Source organism: Aulostomus chinensis, chromosome 12 (genome assembly GCF_037954235.1).
Source record: "Aulostomus chinensis isolate RoL2024-O1b breed Wild chromosome 12, RoL_Achi_v1.0, whole genome shotgun sequence".
Lineage (NCBI taxonomy): Eukaryota > Metazoa > Chordata > Actinopteri > Syngnathiformes > Aulostomidae > Aulostomus > Aulostomus chinensis.
Window position 1 is genome coordinate 1,079,287 of NC_141331.1, and position 17,916 is coordinate 1,097,202.

The following is a 17,916-nucleotide window of genomic DNA, read 5'->3' on the forward strand; positions in this document are numbered from 1 at the left end:
CATCTCACTTTCATTTTTGTGGAACATACATCAGTGGCTTCATCTTCTATCCATCCATCCATCTATCTTCTTCCACTTATCCAGGGTTGGGTTGCCGGGGCAGCAGCCTAAGCAGTGGCTTCATCTTATGACATTCATTTATGATTGTCAGTGCTGTAGTACATACACACTTGTCTATAACTTTTTTCTAATCTCCTGAGACAACTCTCTCCTTAGCTTTCTGTGGTCCATGTTCAGTGTGGTACTCACCACGATACCAAACAGCACAGTGACCACTCCAGTGGCCCTTCAAGAGCCCCTCCCCCACTGCTCTCTCTTTCTCATCGCTGTCAGAGTGGAGAGCAGAGGAGGATTTTGACTGCAACACCGAAACAGGGCGCTTCAGGTGAGGAGACCACCTGCTGTCCAGTCATATCCAATAAATTATTCATTTCAACACAAATGTTCATGATCAATAAACAAATGCAAAGTCATTCAGTCTGAAATTTGCTCATAAAAACATTTAATACAGGAAAAAAAAAATCTCCCTCATTTCCATTCACCTCAACTCCTGGTGATGAACTAAATCTCAACTCTCCAACAGCTGTTGTTGCAGCACAGGAGGAAGAAGGCAGCTCGTCACCAAACAGATCATGAATCAATATCTGGGAGCCGTACATGTTTGTGACAAGCCAACTAACAGTCGGTTGCCAGCGGCTGCAATGTTTCAGTCCAGTTTATGGACCAACACACCAACATTGTCATCCAGAAAGCAGAGATGTGTGACACTGATTGTTCCAATTTATTCAAATTCATGGTTAAGCAAGAGGTTGAAGTGGGCGTCTCCATGATGATCTCAGCTTCAAGAGCATCCACCGCTCCAACACGTGTCCTGGTCTTGCTGCCAGGAGGTCTTCAACATATTTAGCTGAAATTAAAACCGCACTTGTAGCTATATATGATGCCATCATCGCGCACATACACAACAAATGTGTATGTGCTGTTGTTAATTCTGAAGTGCACCATTATTACCATCAATCTGTAATAATAGGGCCTGAGCCTGAAGGTACTGCAGGTACGATTAAAACCTGGTCCTGAACTGTTCTTGCTGTCAATGAGCGCGCAATATGAGCATCATCTAATTTCACCCCCTGGACATGCATGAAATTCGCTGAAATTCGGCACACTTGTCCGGTCTGGCTAAACATTCACTAATAAAAAAGAAAAACACCACAAAAGTCTATAGCGCCACCTAGGGAGCCACACAACAACAAGATAATTTTTTATAATTTAGAGCACAATAACTCCTCCCACGAATGTCCCACAAACATGGGACCAACACCATTGGACTCGTCTCATCAAGACGCAAAATTCCTACACTCTGACCCCTCACCTATCGACAACAGAATGTCCACTAATTGGACAAAACTGTCAAAATCAGGACTTTTTTTACTCCCCGAACAAAATCTATCTTCTCCTAGGGCATTAATGCTATCGCTTCCAAACTTTTATAAATTAATCTCCCAACTGTGCTCTTCAAAAATCTTTAAAAACTTTGTAATAACTCCCTCGGTGTCCATTTTACAAGCCTTCAAAGTGGGGGAGACACATTTTACGCTTACAATGGAAGCCTATGGGGAGACGGTGTCCTCTCAGGGTTCATACTGTCAAACAAACGCTTCTCACGTCTACACCATCCATCCCACAGCTCTACCAACCACACCACTGCATTCCTGACAAAAACCCCTCCAAGAACATGGTGTTCTGTGTCCCTCTGGACCAGCGTATGCCGACTTCTTCCTCTTGTCCCACTCCAGTCCTGGTGCTCCTCCTCTCTCTCCAGTCTAGCACAGATCAGAGACAGAGCAGTGGGGGAGGGGTTCTTAAAGGGCCAGCTCTCAGCTCTGCTCTCTCTCTAGCACAGATCAAAGACAGAGCAGTGGGGGAGGGGTTCTTAAAGGGCCAGCTCTCAGCTCCGCTCTCACTCTAGCACAGATCAGAGACAGAGCAGTGGGGGAGGGGTTCTTAAAGGGCCAGCTCTCAGCTCTGCTCTCCACTCTAGCACAGATCAAAGACAGAGCAGTGGGGAGGGGTTCTTAAAGGGCCAGCTCTCAGCTCTGCTCTCCACTCTAGCACAGATCAGAGACAGAGCAGTGGGGGAGGGGTTCTTAAAGGGCCAGCTCTCAGCTCTGCTCTCACTCTAGCACAGATCAAAGACAGAGCAGTGGGGGAGGGGTTCTTAAAGGGCCAGCTCTCAGCTCTGCTCTCTCTCTAGCACAGATCAAAGACAGAGCAATGGGGAGGGGTTCTTAAAGGGCCAGCTCTCAGCTCTGCTCTCACTCTAGCACAGATCAAAGACAGAGCAGTGGGGAGGGGTTCTTAAAGGGCCAGCTCTCAGCTCTGCTCTCACTCTCTGATCAGACTCAGGCTTCTAACTCCTCAACTACAAGGCCTTCACACTGGACCAGGACACCCTGGGGTTCAGGCCAGGGCTCAGGCCCTCACAACGCTGCTTGCAGCTTGAATTTTCTTTGTGGTGGTGTTGAACTTTTCACTGTTGTCGAAAATGGGAGCCAAGGCGGTGGGTTGTTGTGGTTGCTGGGACTCTGCTGCATCCCTCCTCTTTTTAGCAGCAGTGTCCTCCTCGTTATATTTGTTAAACAAACCAGGTTGCTTCTTTTCCAAACAGCGTCTAAAGTCTGTTGTTCCAAAAGTTTGGCGTTTTTCCTCCACGGCTTACTTTTGATTTGCAGTCAAGACAAAGAGCATGTGATGGGTCGTCCTGGCACACAGCGAAATAGCTCCAAACCACCAACATGTTTTCCCCATGTATGGTTTGTGCTAGCTTTTAGCTTCGCCGCTTCTTCTTCTTCAGAATTTCCGGTCGAGTAGACACAAGCCTGTGTATTACATGCACGTCAATTTGCTCGGCAGAAACCTGAAAATGACAACAGTGACCGGCCGGGGACCGATTGGGCCGGTTTGATACAAAACCAGCGTTTTTTAAATTGGCGGCTGATTGATCGGTGCATCTGTGTTATCTTTCCTTCCGTAACTCAGAGAACCCGAGTCAGACAAAATATTTTGAGATTTGGTCACTTTTCATAGACCCAAGCACGCAGAGCTGTTGGGTGTAGCTCTCCTTACATCATGAGCCATGTCGACACTGCGCTTGGCCAGTTTCACAGGAGCAGTGTGAACAGCATTGTTAAACTGATGACCTCAACAAATTCTGAAAACTTAAAATTATAGAAACAAGGCCAATGTTCAGCAGAGAAACACCAAAAGGTTCAAACCACCAGTTCCTTTTAAAGAACAGCCCCTCAGTTTCAGATTAACTCTCAATATTACAGTTTAATATGGTCAGTGGCACAGTCGACTGATTTTATCCAGAATGAGTTCACCATTAACAGCTCGCTCTGCAAGTTACCCCTGTAAAGAATCGTCTTCTGTATCACAGTGACAGGAAATGACCTGGAAAAAAATGGCATTCATGAGTGTTACACACCTAAATTTATGTGAGGAACCCAGAACCCCCAGAGGAACATAAAGAACCATGACTTCTCAATAAGATGTGATGGATTTGTTGGAAAGGGTAGGCATTAATAGTTGTCAAACTAACAAAACAAAACAACAAAAAAATTGATATTGTACTTTTCTCATATAAATATCATATTTGATATATGTTTATTTCAGAAAAAGACTGACCTGTTATTTAAAGGTTATTTTTACTTAAGTTTTTTTAATTAAATGTTCACTTTGCATAGCTATGATTTTAAAAAAAGGTAGTCCTGTTATACATTATTTGTGTTTGCATTCATTATTTGAACAGCTGAGCATTTATTCATGTACCAGTTGAAGAAACTTGTTTATTATTTATTAATATGATTTCGCAACTGGTCACTGAAATAGCTGGTTTAAATAAAACTACTTTTGACATGTCATATTTGGCTCTAACTTTGTCTTAACATATTTATCATATAACATTTGCTCTCACTTCGCGGGGAAAAAACATCGAGATCAGCCTAGATTTATCAGGATGTGACTTTTGTCCCCCTCGCCCAGCCCGAGTAAGAAATGATATTTCATAAAATACTGCCTACCTGCCATACAGCAGTCATACTCTCTAATGTGCAGGAGTGCAGGACGAAGGAGACCGAGAGGTGAGTTTGAGTGAGTTTACTCCCACTTCAGAAAGAAAGTTTTAGTACCACAGAACAAGACAACTGTCACACTACAGATCAGTTCAGCTGCTAACAGCCGTTACCGTGGAAACACGCTCGAGGCTGCCATCTAAAAGGGACCACAGACTTCAGTGAATATCTGTCCGGTATGGGTCACCACACAGGTACCCCAGAATTCAACATAAAGAAAACTGCAATACATTTAAGTTAATTACAGCCAAAATGTGACCAGTCCAAAGAAAAACAGCCAACGCAGCCGAGGCTGGACCCAGCAGCCAAAGCAACCGCGCTTAACAGGAGTAGGGACGATGGTGGGGTTGGAGCTGAGGAGGGAACTTGTGAATGGGACCGGTTTTTAAACCCTTCATCTGAGAGGGATTATTAAAGCCATATAGAATGAAGTTACATTCCAAATATGCAATGTATGCTGTAACTTTTTGTTAACAGATTCCATCAGATGTGAGCACATTCTACATCAAATGGAACTGGTTTTGCAATTATCATCCAGTACATCGCTGTCCGCTGCCGCCATGTGTTTTGAGACGGATTCTAAAACAGCTTTCCCTCCAGGAAGAAGCGATGGAGGATTTGAGTAATTCACACTATTACGCCAGCTGGGAAAGGCCTGCCCCTCCCCAACACTGACACCATGTCGAGCTACCTCTCATGTTGAAATAGCAATATTCACCATGTGTGTTAAGTCCTTCCACTGACCCAATAACAAGGTAACTGTTGTTACAGTCTATCAGGAATGCCACGTACTGTCACCAAGCTAGCAGGACTCAACAGCAGTAGCAGACAGCAATACCTACCAACTCTCTTCAATGGTTTTAGTCAACATAACAAAATAGATAAAAATACAGAGAGAGAGCAAACAAATGAAAGAACCTGTTGGATTCATTAATTTGTAATTAGTGTGCAGACTTCTGTTCTTTTCAGTCCATATATGACTGGATTGAAGAGAGGATTATACAGCATCACTTGTTTCCCTTATCAGCGTTGGGTGTCAGGTTATCAGGTTAGGGTTGAGCTACAATCCCATCAAACACACAGGAAGAGGAGAAGCTGAGTAGAACCAGCAGGTGGGGTAAACAGGTCTCTGCTGCCTTCTTCCTGACTGCTCCACAACTGTGATACGTGATTATGAATATCTTTGTGTATGTGAAGAGAATGAAGCACACAGGCAGAAGAGCAACATTCACCAAAACGACCAGACCGTACACAGAAAGAACTCTTAAGCTCACACAGTGAAGCCTGAGGATGGAATTACGGCAAAAAACACCTAAACTTCACCTCCAGTATTCAGACACTGTCCTGCTCAAGTCAAATACTTTGAGGACCTCCCCCATGCATCCCATTAAGTCCACCACCAGCTGCTGCTATGTTAACAACTTTGTCAACCCTGCAGCGTCTTCAGTGTAATGTTTGTCACGTGAAAACATTTTTGAGCACCACCTTCTCCTGCCACTACAAATTCTGAATTATCTTAAAATTTCAAGAAAACGATGACCAAAAGCAGCTGATTATCAGATGGTGCAGGCAGCAGACTTTTTTAACCAGGCAGTGCCTGTCCGTGAATGGACTTCAGCTCGACATGGTGGAACATTTAGATCCCACCTCTGTGTTCTGGGTCTAACTTGGGCCTCCTAAATGATGGGCATACTCCAACAGCATGTCATGACTTGAGATGTACTGGTTACCAGTTTCATCGTAGGCGCTGGTAAAATTCCCTGCAGTAGTTGTAACCACTTAATGTGAATTATCACCAAAGTCACACTTTGACGGACTCGTGTAAGCAGGAGCTTTCTCCTGCTATCAAGTAGCATACCAGAAGATGGCAGGTGCAGGTGGATGACACAAGGTGTCAGGCCCAAAACTGGCCAGATTATCTTGCGGTGTGTACCCCTTGAGTGGTCCCGGCTCATTCTGCTGTGATTTTACATAAATGTTCTCATATGAGCTAGCAAACTGAAATTAGTTACATGCTCATAGCTGTAGCACCTCAGCATTACATTAGCAATGGTGCAGGAAGTTTGTTTTAACCCTGAGGGACCCAAGCTTATTTGGGGGTCATTTTATACCCTTTGCTTTTGAGCTAGTACCTTGATCATGTTAAGGTCAATCTCGACATGCTCTCTTGTTTTTTCAGGACAGTGAAAGCTATTCAGATGCCATCAGTTCACTTGGTACTACTTACATATATTTTATCAAAAATGATAAACAATTTTTCTTTCTTCCTACAAGTTTTTGGATTTTCTACATGATTCTCATCATAGAAGGTTTCCAGCACACATATCTTTGCGTATCAAGTTGGGGGAGCTTCCCTGGAATCTGACAAAATAAGCACCATGATGGTGGGACGTTCTATGACTTCACACTTCGCAAAAACCTGTGGTGTGCGTATGGCGAGAATTTTACTGAAATAAACATATTCTGCTTGTGATGAAAAATGATTAATTTCAAAAGAAATATGCATAAATAACAAAGAGTAATATTACACAACTATTTACACTGACCTGTAGTGACCTGACCTGAACCAACCTGCACATGCACTTGTACAGAAACCACCATTCGCAAAATGCTTGTGCTTGTGCTCTTTGTTGACTTGGAGAAAGTTTGGAGAAGGATTTGAGAAGCAAAACTTTGCTATCATTTAGAAAAGGATGCAATGTCATTGTTCTGCTGGACACCAGATGATGGATGTGGTTTGTCAGAGGAAAACATGACAACCCAGGAGCTGGTTAGATATCTCGTTCTTCTCTATCACGCGATTGACAAGTACGAGTGAAATACAGGAGTAAACAAATACGGCAACTTGTTATTTTTCTGGTTGTAAAGATACATTTGATCCACGTGTATGTGTCTTATATCATCGCATAGCTCTGTTTCTGCCGTTTCATATGATATACTTGCTGCATCTGTCTGATGACGGGTTTGTGAGTTATTAAGATGACAGTAAAATGAGTGCACATCAACGCACAGCTTTTTGCAAACCGTATTCATGATCAAATTCAGCCAAATTCAAAAATTATTTTCTAACAAATACTTGAACGCAAAAATAATTGATAGGTACCATTGTAAAGGCGCAGCTGTGTAGTTTCATGTGATATGAGTGTGATCGAGCTCTGATGAACCCTTCCTGAGCACAAAGAATGTGTCTAATAAAGTCACACACTTTGCGTGAATGGGTTCCTAAGGGTTAATAAAAGGCCAATAAAGAAACACTTCGAGAATGACTTTCAAGTAAAGACGTACCAAACATACGCTCTGTAGGTTGATGATCCAATCATCACCTTGACAAGGGCTCTGGGGTTGGGGTTAGGAGTGCAGAGCACGAGCGTGTTGGGCCCCTCTGCACACTTAGATGCTGGGGACACCTCTGAGGGAGCTTTGAGTGCCACCGCCTTTTTTTTTAATCACCAATATTGTTGATGTTCATCACGTCGACTCACATGTGCCTGTTTTGAAGGGTAGCCAGTCACTGAGTAACTGATACTGGCACAGTGACATGGAGGGAGTCTGGCTGGGTGACACAGCAACGAACCACCCAAAACCCCTATTAAACAGAAAGGAAAGTTATCAGAGACGCTTCCCAACCGGCTTGGCCTCTTAACAGACGACCACAAGTCATCATTCAAAGCCGAGCTGAGGTCCTTTCATGAGAATGCGCAGTTATTACAATGTCATGAGCAACTTTTAGAAGAGCAATATCTATTGCAGAAGAAGTAAAGAAACTAGCTGACTAGTTTCTAAAAAAAGCACGAGATCCTTGGCAATGACATCCCTCACGCGTTTCCTCTGTCTCCAGGCCTGTATTCACAAGAGACAGTGGAGCTGAGCTTTGTTCACCCCAAACAGAGGATGAACTACAGAATGTTTAAACTGGCTGGAGACAGAACCAGTTGGAGGCCTGATGATAGAAAAACCAGTTAAAACTCATGACATGGATAAGATTCCCCAAATGTTAAGAGCTCCTCTGGCTGGGTCTCACCCTACGGCCATGTCAGAACTGGAGCTCTGATTGCGATGCATCTGATTTACAACGAAACTAACCTGAACGTCTCCAGACGACGACTTGACAGACAACAGCAGCCACATCTTTGGTGAGCTGGCGACTGGTACCTGCAAGAAATTGACATGTATTCAATGGGGTTCTTATCCAGACAAAGGTTGCACTCCTGAAGTTAATGGAAGTTCATACAAAGTTCAACTTCATTTGTTTGTCAGATGGAAGAAGCTGTTCAGACTAAAGCATGAGGATGGCGTGTGAACCCAGAAGGCCGGAGCTGGCGGCAGGGTTCTGTAATGAGGGACAAACACGGCCGGCCTCAGGGGGCTGGAGTGACTCCAGTCGGCCTGGAAGCAGTGACTAATGACCCAGTGCTCCCAGTGGGTGGCCTAATGGGATCTTCTACCAGGTAAATACCTCGCATCAGTGACCAGCAACAACAAATGATGCAACACCCGGTAGCTCCACCAACTCTCTCCATGACTGTCGGGCTCAAAAGGTCATGATCTCACATAACAACTCCAGTCTGGCTTGAATGCCTACAAACACGATCTAACTTTGTCAAAACTCCAGAATTGCAGAACTATTATACCCTTTGTTGCTGAAAAGGTGTTTTGTTCAAAAGACTTCAGACGTGGCGACTGATATTTTTGTCTTGTTCAGAGACGAAGACAGAAGTTGAGCTGAAATGTCTTCAGGCTTTCGGATCACACCCCAGTCAGTGAGCGGTTCATCAGGGAACGCCAGTACAAGACAAGTTCTCTTTATTTGTATCCTTTCAGAATTCAGTCAAGGTTTGTTCCCGTGACATAGAGCTGCTCAATGGAAACCCTGCAATTTTCAACTCACATGAAGTCAAAGTACCACTTGAACCTCCAGAGCGACAGAGACAAACGGCCTGCAGAACCCCCCCCCCCCCCCCCCCCGCTGACAGCGGACCCGGCAAACACCACCCGTATCATTTTAACAGGTTTCTAAAAGCTGACCTGGTGTGAAGGAACCACGAATGCCAGGGGAACCACGTCCATGACCCCGTGCTGGAGCACAGGGGCCTCCCCTATACCTGGCAGCGGCGGGAAAGTTGGCTTGCTAACAGCCGAGCCAACATGCTAAAACAGCCGACTCCTCCAAGATGGACTCCGAAATAACTTGACATGGCGACCTCAGACTCCGACGGGTCTCACTGTGATGGAGTTGGATCATAAATCTAACGACATGAGTCGACGATACCATGTTCGAATTCGGCAGAGTTCAACTCTGACCTGAGTGAAGTTCAAAGGGTTGACGTACACGCGCATGCGCACACCCGCCCTGGCGCCGCTGGGGGAACACGGAGGGGGGAGGGAAATAAAAAAGTTGCTGCGTTTCCGTTAAAGGTTTTCGCCAAATGAAAGCAGAGGTTTCCACTGAATGGTGTTTCGCTCACAGCCATAATTCTCGTAAAATCTCGTCACGCGAGACTCCAGGATGGAGGTACTCAACATTTTGTATTTTGGAGCAGGTATTTCGGTTGCCACTCCTGCTGTTGCCACTGTTCTCATCACCAGACGAATGCAGCAAGTGATGACGGAGCCGAAGTCTGTATCTATGTGAGCGGATACGGACAAGGAATTAATAAGGGATTTAACGTAGCTGCCTACATCACGTCCGGTGACGTGTGAATGCGGAAAAAATATTTCCTTTGCATATTTGTGATATTTTTCTGTATCGACACATCTGGAGAACCCCCTCATGAGAGTGCAAAACTTTAAAGGGACAATTGAGAGGTTTTTCTACATTCAAGCGCTTCCGGTGTTGTTGAGGTATTTATGTTTGTGTAGGGGGAGCGTAAACGCAGCGAATGTCACGACTTGTACACCACCCATCAATCCACCCATCCACCCATCAATCCACCCATCCACCCATCAATCCACCCATCCACCCATCCATCCATCCATCCACCCACCCATCCATCCATCCATCCACCCATCCATCATCCATCCACCCATCATCCCTCCACCCATCAATCCACCCATCAATCCACCCATCCATCCATCCATCCACCCACCCATCCATCCATCCATCCACCCATCCATCATCCATCCACCCATCATCCCTCCACCCATCATCCATCCACCCATCCATCATCTGTCCATCAGCCATCCATCCATCAATCCACTCATCCACCCATCAATCCACCCATCCACCCATCCATCCATCCATCCACCCACCCATCCATCCATCCATCCACCCATCCATCATCCATCCACCCATCATCCCTCCACCCATCAATCCACCCATCCACCCATCAATCCACCCATCCATCATCCATCCACCCATCATCCCTCCACCCATCAATCCACCCATCCACCCATCAATCCACCCATCCATCCATCCATCCACCCACCCATCCATCCATCCATCCACCCATCCATCATCCATCCACCCATCATCCCTCCACCCATCAATCCACCCATCCACCCATCAATCCACCCATCCATCCATCCATCCACCCATCAATCCACCCATCCACCCATCAATCCACCCATCCATCCATCCATCCACCCACCCATCCATCCATCCATCCACCCATCCATCATCCATCCACCCATCATCCCTCCACCCATCATCCATCCACCCATCCATCATCTGTCCATCAGCCATCCATCCATCCATGCATGCATCCATCCATCCATCCACCCATCAATCCACCCATCCATCCATCCATCCACCCATCAATCCACCCATCCACCCATCAATCCACCCATCCATCCATCCATCCACCCACCCATCCATCCATCCATCCACCCATCCATCATCCATCCACCCATCATCCCTCCACCCATCATCCATCCACCCATCCATCATCTGTCCATCAGCCATCCATCCATCCATGCATGCATCCATCCATCCCTCCACCCATCAATCCACCCATCCACCCATCAATCCACCCATCCATCCATCCATCCACCCATCAATCCACCCATCCATCCATCCATCCACCCACCCATCCATCCATCCATCCACCCATCCATCATCCATCCACCCATCATCCCTCCACCCATCATCCATCCACCCATCCATCATCTGTCCATCAGCCATCCATCCATCCATGCATGCATCCATCCATCCATCCATCCACCAATCCATCCATCCACCAATCCATCCATCCATGCATGCATCCATCCATCCATCCACCAATCCATCCATCCATCCATCCATCCATCATCCATCCATCCCGCCATCATCCCTCCATGTTCCCCCTCTCCTCCTGTTCAGGGTGGTGGGGGTGGAGCCTATCCCAGCAGCCTTCCCCCTGGACAGGTCACCAGTCCATGGCAGGGCCAACACATAGAGACAGACAACCATTGGCTCTCCCAGCCACGCCTACGGTCAATTTAGAGTCTGGATTAACCTGGTCCCTCTTGATGTCTTTGGACTGTGGAGGAAGCTGGAGTACCAGAGAGAACCCAGCAGGAACAGGGAGAACATGGAGACTCACCCAGAAAGACCCCGTGCTGCAGCCGGGGCTCCACCCACAACCTTCTTGCTGGGGGGCCACCATGAGGACCACTGCTCCACCGGGCCGCCGTGTCTAAACTCGTCATATATTTATTATCATATATTTTACCTTGGTGTTTCTTTTAGAGTGGTTCACTATTTATCTTCCTCTTCATCATCATACAGACTCCGTTAATGTGAGGGGAGGTTCGATGACTTTATTTTTTGAGAACATTTCAGAGCAGCAGTGTTCTTTTCTTGTCTAAATCTTCTAGGTGACAACATCCCATCACAACTCTCTGTCCTTCTGCTGGAATAAAGAATGTGCCAAGCATTTGTTTCATTTTTCCCTCAGGATTAAACTGTGACAGCTCAATAGCCCGTGTCAGGACAGTCGTCGTCGCAGTCTACAGTTTCCATTGAATGCCATCCAAAGCCAACGATGACGACAGCAACACATCCAGGTGGGTGCAATTTTTGCTTATGGCCACAAGGTGTCGCCGTCCACCAGGTCAGGAGGACGAGCGCAGGATGCTGAAGGAGCTCTGGCTGTGAGGGTCCAGTGTTTTGTGTTCTGTGTTTGCTTCGTGTTTGATCACGTCAGATAAATCTGTATATAAAACCACGATTTTAAAGTGTTTGTGATATGTTTAGGGAGCCATTTATCAAATATTTATGAGATAAAATCTGGAGAAATCCCTGCTCCCTCGAAAAGGTGAAGCTCAAAACATTTAGAACAGAGGTTAGAAAGATTTGGTGTGAATCATCCTGCTGTTCTTATTCCTTTTTTGGCTTTAAACGTCTCACAGTCTACAGAGTTCATGGTTAAAACTAAACCAAAATAATGATGACACTTTCCAGAACATTTCAGTTCCTCATTTGGATGAAAGCAAGTTCATGGCTTCGCTGCCAGCAGGAGTGACTCTGACCTCACTGACACGCTTGTGTTTCAGTTCCATGTTCAGGAAATGACGCCGAATGTCGTCCGCCCTGTTTTACCTTGTTTGAAAAGTGTTAAAGATATCAAATTCAACAGTCTTTTATCGCAGCAGGAGGAATCCCGTCTCTGTTTCCAGGTACAATAACAAGAACTGACGGTCTGGGGGTTCGTGCTGGACGAAGCTCCAGTTAGGAGTCGTTTGGTCCCTGAGTGTCAGCAGTGGAGTCAAACAATGACCAGACATGTGTTGCTAAGCAACTGTTGCTCAGCTCTCAGTTTGTCTCTTGTCTTTGGACCATGACAAAATGCAGATGAGCGTGATCTCATACGCGACCTCTGATCCTCGACGCGTGCTGAGGCGCTGTCAGATCCTCAAGCTCTCCCAGCTAATTCAACTGAACTTAAATCTTCCTGGCCCAACGTCTGTGAGCAGCTGTTCTTCGAACTCAACACTTCCCTCCGTCAAAGGGTTCCAAATGATTTCGGACTGAAGGGAGCAGAAGTTCCCAACCTTTTCCAGCTCAGGGCCCACTTTTAAGTCTCAAGACATTTGGCGGCCCTCCTCCGACGGCTGTCAGTTCCACATCAGTGTCTCGTCTCTCTTTCCTTTTGATTCTCCCCGTTGCTCGCCAGCTCCATCCTTACACGCCAGTTTCAGTCGTCATCATCAAACCTAAACAAGTCAAGTGCAACGCTGTCCCGCTGCACGGTAGTCCGGCCACTCGCAAAATGTCCTATCTGTCTTTTGCTTGTCACATGTCTAACATTTGAAGGAAAAATAAGTTAAAATTATATTCAAACATTTTTATATCCTTTTAAACATAATTGAGTTTTAAAATCCAAAACATTTTTCTTTGTTTTAATAATTTTTTTATAAAATTACATTTCCACCCCCCTCAAAAAAACATACCATTTTGGAAATTATTTGGCAGCCCACTTGCAATAACTGTGTCCCACCAGGGGGCCACAGGCCACAGGTTGGGAGCCACTTTTCAGACACAGAATGTGCCAAATTTGCAGCCCGGTAGTGGCGTATATATTCCTCTTTCCTCCTTTCCAAAAAAGCCGGCACTTGTGACGTGACGTCAGCACGTAGTCACGTACAAGATAAAGGAGAATTCTCAGTCCTGTGACAGTCTGGAAGTTTCGAAACAGCAGTTCGCCGCTCCGGCTGCCAGCAGCGTCGGTGTTGACATTCTGATGTGACGCGGGAGAACTGGCGATTGTTATGTTTACGAGCTTGTGTCCTCGTTGTCACCGAGCCGGCACATGAATGGCTTGGACTCCCATGGCAGAGGAGGCAGCAATAAGTGAACCCTCGGAGGAGGAAAATTGTCGAACCAAAAATGACCCCCAATTTGCCGCACTCAGTTTGAAACCTCGGACTGAGCCGTGAAAAAGACGGTGAATTAGCGGCTCGGTGGCCAGTGTGAAAGCGCCTGTTGGTATGGGAAGAACCAGCCACGTATGTTTAGCTTGAAGCTAACAGAGACTGTTGCTAACAGCAGCTAAACTGTCCAGAAACATCTGGTCACCACCTCTCCAGGGGGTCTGGTAGAGTCCAGGTCTCCTTGATCCAGCAGGAGGATCAGGGATCCACCAACACCCGGACTGGAGACCAGAACTTCCTGTTTGCTGTTCAGTTGAACCAACTCACTCATGTCAAGCTAAATATACGTGGCTGGATCTTTCTGTATTCTGGAGTCACACAGTGATGCAGGAGGGGAGTGTCTCAGCTGAACACTGCTAGTCGTGAAGACTTGGAGAGTGAAACACACTTGTGGTCTGAATCACTGCAGACTTTGTGAGCCTGGATGATTGACAGTTACAAAGGTTAGAATATATCTCAGGAGGGATGAGTTCCATCACCCGTCAAGCTTTGCTTCCCATCGCTAAAACTCAACTGTGGGCTCTCAAGTGTAAGATTCAGTTTGTGCACAGGTTGTGTCGCCGCTGGCATCAGGTCGTGGTGAGTTCACATATCTGCATGAGATCAATGTGGTGAACATCTATAAATGTTTTCTCCACTCATGTGGCGGTGTTCTCTACCATTTCTCTTACTTCCTGTCCAGGTTGGTGTGCTGATGATCCCTGAACAGCCAAACACACACTGGTGGTGCGGAAGATGAAGCTGCCGCGAGCTGTTGTCTACAAATTGTGACACGCTCAGTGAGGAGCCCAGAGAGAGCGAGACGCCTGCTGCCGACACCATCAAGCTGCAGACATAAATAGTGCAGCGAGCCTTCGTCAGGCTGCTGTGTGACGATGACGATGGTCTCAGCTCAGGAGGGGGAGAAACCGTCACGCTGCCCCAAATACCTCACGTTCCTGCTAATGAGTCAGGAAACCCTTCAGCCCGCTGCTGTCATTAGTGGACAAACAGCAGTGGCGGCGGCGCCACGCTGCAGCTGGCGCTCGCCTGTAATTTAATCATGCAAACTAATATGACAGATTCTCTTCATTACTGCTGATGAATGCGTTCAAGAAACACAAGGTTTGGAGCTGACACGCCTTTAATTAATGTCACGAGGTTCAATTGAAGAAATAAAGTTTGGAATGAATTTGTGAGATTCACATTCCAACAGCCAAGCAGAGCTGATTACCACGACGGCGTCTCCTAATGGGAGGGTGTCGCCTCAGATGAGAGTCAGATAAAATAATTAAAAGTGAATATTGTACGAGAGGGCACGTGGAGCGCGGACCCCCCCCCCCCCCCCCCCCCGCAGACCCCGCACACTGCAGATCTGCACTGCAGACTGGACCAGGCCTGCTGATCACAAACACATCCGCATCAGCTGTTCGTGTGAATGTGGCGTTTTTAAAGAGCGGATGTGGAAATATTCAGTCCCACGTGTTGGTTGAGAGGCTGCACATCGAGGACTCAAACAATACCGCTAACGCTGCTGCTCACCTAGCTGCTCCCGCGTCATTGCAGGACAAAGAAGACCCAACATTGCCGTCCGCCTTCAATTTCCAGGCTGAAGATTTGTAGAAAGCAATCGACCATCCTTGGCAGTTGCTGCGTGCTGTCACACCAGCTCGCCAAACTCAGCCAACAATCCTGTGCTGACGTCCACATGTCCCAAATATGGCCCCTCCCTTCCCCCCACCGAGGTGACTACAGCCCAGCCCTCAACCAGAGCAAATTTAATCATATTTGATGTCTGATGTTCCCCGATAGCGTCATAAAACTGACAGACACTTTGGTTAACAGGGAACCGTGACGTTTAGGACAGAGGACTCAACTCCACGGCAAACAGTCACAACGAAACAGAGACAGACACGTTCCAGCAAGCTAATGCTAGCTGAGTGCTGTCTCGTTACACAGAACCAGACAAGACGATCTGTTCCCTCGTTCATCCCCGCCTATTTTTACACAAACGGCGAGGTGTAATATTCCCGCCTTGAGTTTGCTGCATAAAAGGCGCTCATGTTGAACACCGCTGCCCAATAATGCAGTTCAGATTTCCGAGAGTTCAGTGACAATCCGTCTGTATGAACTCCATCACACGGGTCATAAATATTCATGGTTACTAAACCATTTCACTGCCAGCGATGTCCATTATTGTTTGCAGTCATTTCCCTCAACAAGGGCAAAATGAGCCTCAGACTGAGGGTGGCGTTTCTATGACGACAGCTGAACAAATGACGGACAGGCATGGCTGCTTAGAGTCCTACTACCTTGGTGTTACTTTCATTGTCCACCCATCCTTATTCCTATCAAGGGTCGCAGGGTGGTGGGGGTGGAGCCTATCCCAGCAGCCTTCCCCCTGGACAGGTCACCAGTCCATGGCAGGGCCAACACATAGAGACAGACAACCATTGGCTCTCCCAGCCACGCCTACGGTCAATTTAGAGTCTGGATTAACCTGGTCCCTCTTGATGTCTTTGGACTGTGGAGGAAGCTGGAGTACCAGAGAGAACCCAGCAGGAACAGGGAGAACATGGAGACTCACCCAGAAAGACCCCGTGCTGCAGCCGGGGCTCCACCCACAACCTTCTTGCTGGGGGGCCACCATGAGGACCACTGCTCCACCCACAACCTTCTTGATGGGGGGCCACAGGGAGGACCACTGCTCCACCCACAACCTTCTTGATGGGGGGCCACAGGGAGGACCACTGCTCCACCCACAACCTTCTTGATGGGGGGCCACAGGGAGGACCACTGCTCCACTGGCTGCCTTTCTTTTCATTATTTCTTTGAAATTGTTTTTATCGGGAGCATCGACGGAATGACGCAGAGAAACCCTGCTAAGCTGATGGCGACCACGATCATCAGGATCCTTGTACTTTATTATTCCTTCTCTTCATTTTTGACAACTTGCAAACATTTTTAAAAGCAAAATGCTGACAGAGAAACAACATAAAAACATTTGTTTCCAAATTCTGTATCAAAGTCAATTTGCAGGGTTTTCTTTCCATTTACTGAACGTGTGTTTCTGATGGGAAAAACATCAGGAACTGATGATGTCATCAATGACAACATCAGGCGTGTGTCCAGGAAGCAGCTCACTCAGCGGTCCATAGTCCAGGATTACTAGCGGAAGCAATAACTCCCCGCCGGTCACGTGATCCTCTCCTCGCAGGCCCTTGTGGTCCCTCCGTTGTTTGTGGCGTGAGTGAACATCAACATCCGATGCACTGCCACGTACCTGGCGTGATTGGGGATGGAGGAATGCGCACGCACACACTGATAAGTCTGAGTTGTTGCGTGAGCGTCTGTCAGCGTCTCCTCCCAGCGTGTGCGTGCGCCCTCCCTACGTCATCCTGAGCCGATGCTGTCGAAGCCACAGAACTTCCAGCGTTTCTCCAGAGTGGCGCCGACGCCACTCAGCTCCTGCCTGAACATGGCAGGCAGACGGATCATGAGGCGCTCCAGCTGCCCCGCCGACACCTGACACAGGAAGAGAAAGTCAGCTGACACTCACGCAATAACCACATGCTAACATGTTAGCATTTAGCTCATAGCAGTAAAGCGTTTAAGTTTAGCCTAAAGACTTTTACTGTTGGAAGGTCTTAAAACTACAAACATGAATATAAACTACATTTTAAACCAAACCCGTGTTCATTCTGTCCCAACACACTTCCATGTTTCCAGGAAAGTCATTAGCAAGGGAGGGGCTTGGTTCTGATCAGCACCTATTGATCAGATAAATCAGGCCAGGCTGAGTGCCCCCCCCCCCCGCCCCCAACTTCTCCAGCGTGCCATGCTGCTTCTCTCACATTCATATACGTCTTTGGAGCAAAGGCTCTTAGGGCTGTGGTTGCTGATGGGGGAGGGGCTGAAAGATCAGATAGTGTTTTTTATTGGACACCAAAAGAGT

General features: G+C 47.0%; 2 protein-coding genes across 10 annotated transcripts in view; both read right to left on the reverse strand.

Moving 5' to 3' along the window:
- Positions 1-5,182: 5,182 nt before the first annotated feature.
- LOC147251651 (uncharacterized) overlaps positions 5,183-17,916 on the reverse strand; it is a 151,193-nt gene continuing 138,459 nt past the window's right edge. Inside the window, exons 4-6 of the mRNA XM_086221101.1 lie at positions 13,665-13,839; positions 7,616-7,719; positions 5,183-5,445 (exon numbers count right to left, since the gene is read on the reverse strand). Of these exons, the coding sequence (XP_086077227.1) occupies positions 5,183-5,445; positions 7,616-7,719; positions 13,665-13,839 (542 nt within the window). The remainder of the gene's footprint in view (positions 5,446-7,615; positions 7,720-13,664; positions 13,840-17,916) is intronic.
- enox1 (ecto-NOX disulfide-thiol exchanger 1) overlaps positions 16,670-17,916 on the reverse strand; it is a 66,024-nt gene continuing 64,777 nt past the window's right edge. For 8 of the 9 annotated variants that reach the window (XM_086219502.1, XM_086219501.1, XM_086219500.1 and 5 more), the window contains one exon: positions 16,673-17,486. In XM_086219502.1, the coding sequence (XP_086075628.1) occupies positions 17,355-17,486 (132 nt within the window). In that variant the 3' untranslated portion in view covers positions 16,673-17,354. Of the gene's footprint in view, positions 17,487-17,916 lie in introns of all 9 variants that reach the window. The other variant, XM_086219503.1, reaches the window with a different exon arrangement.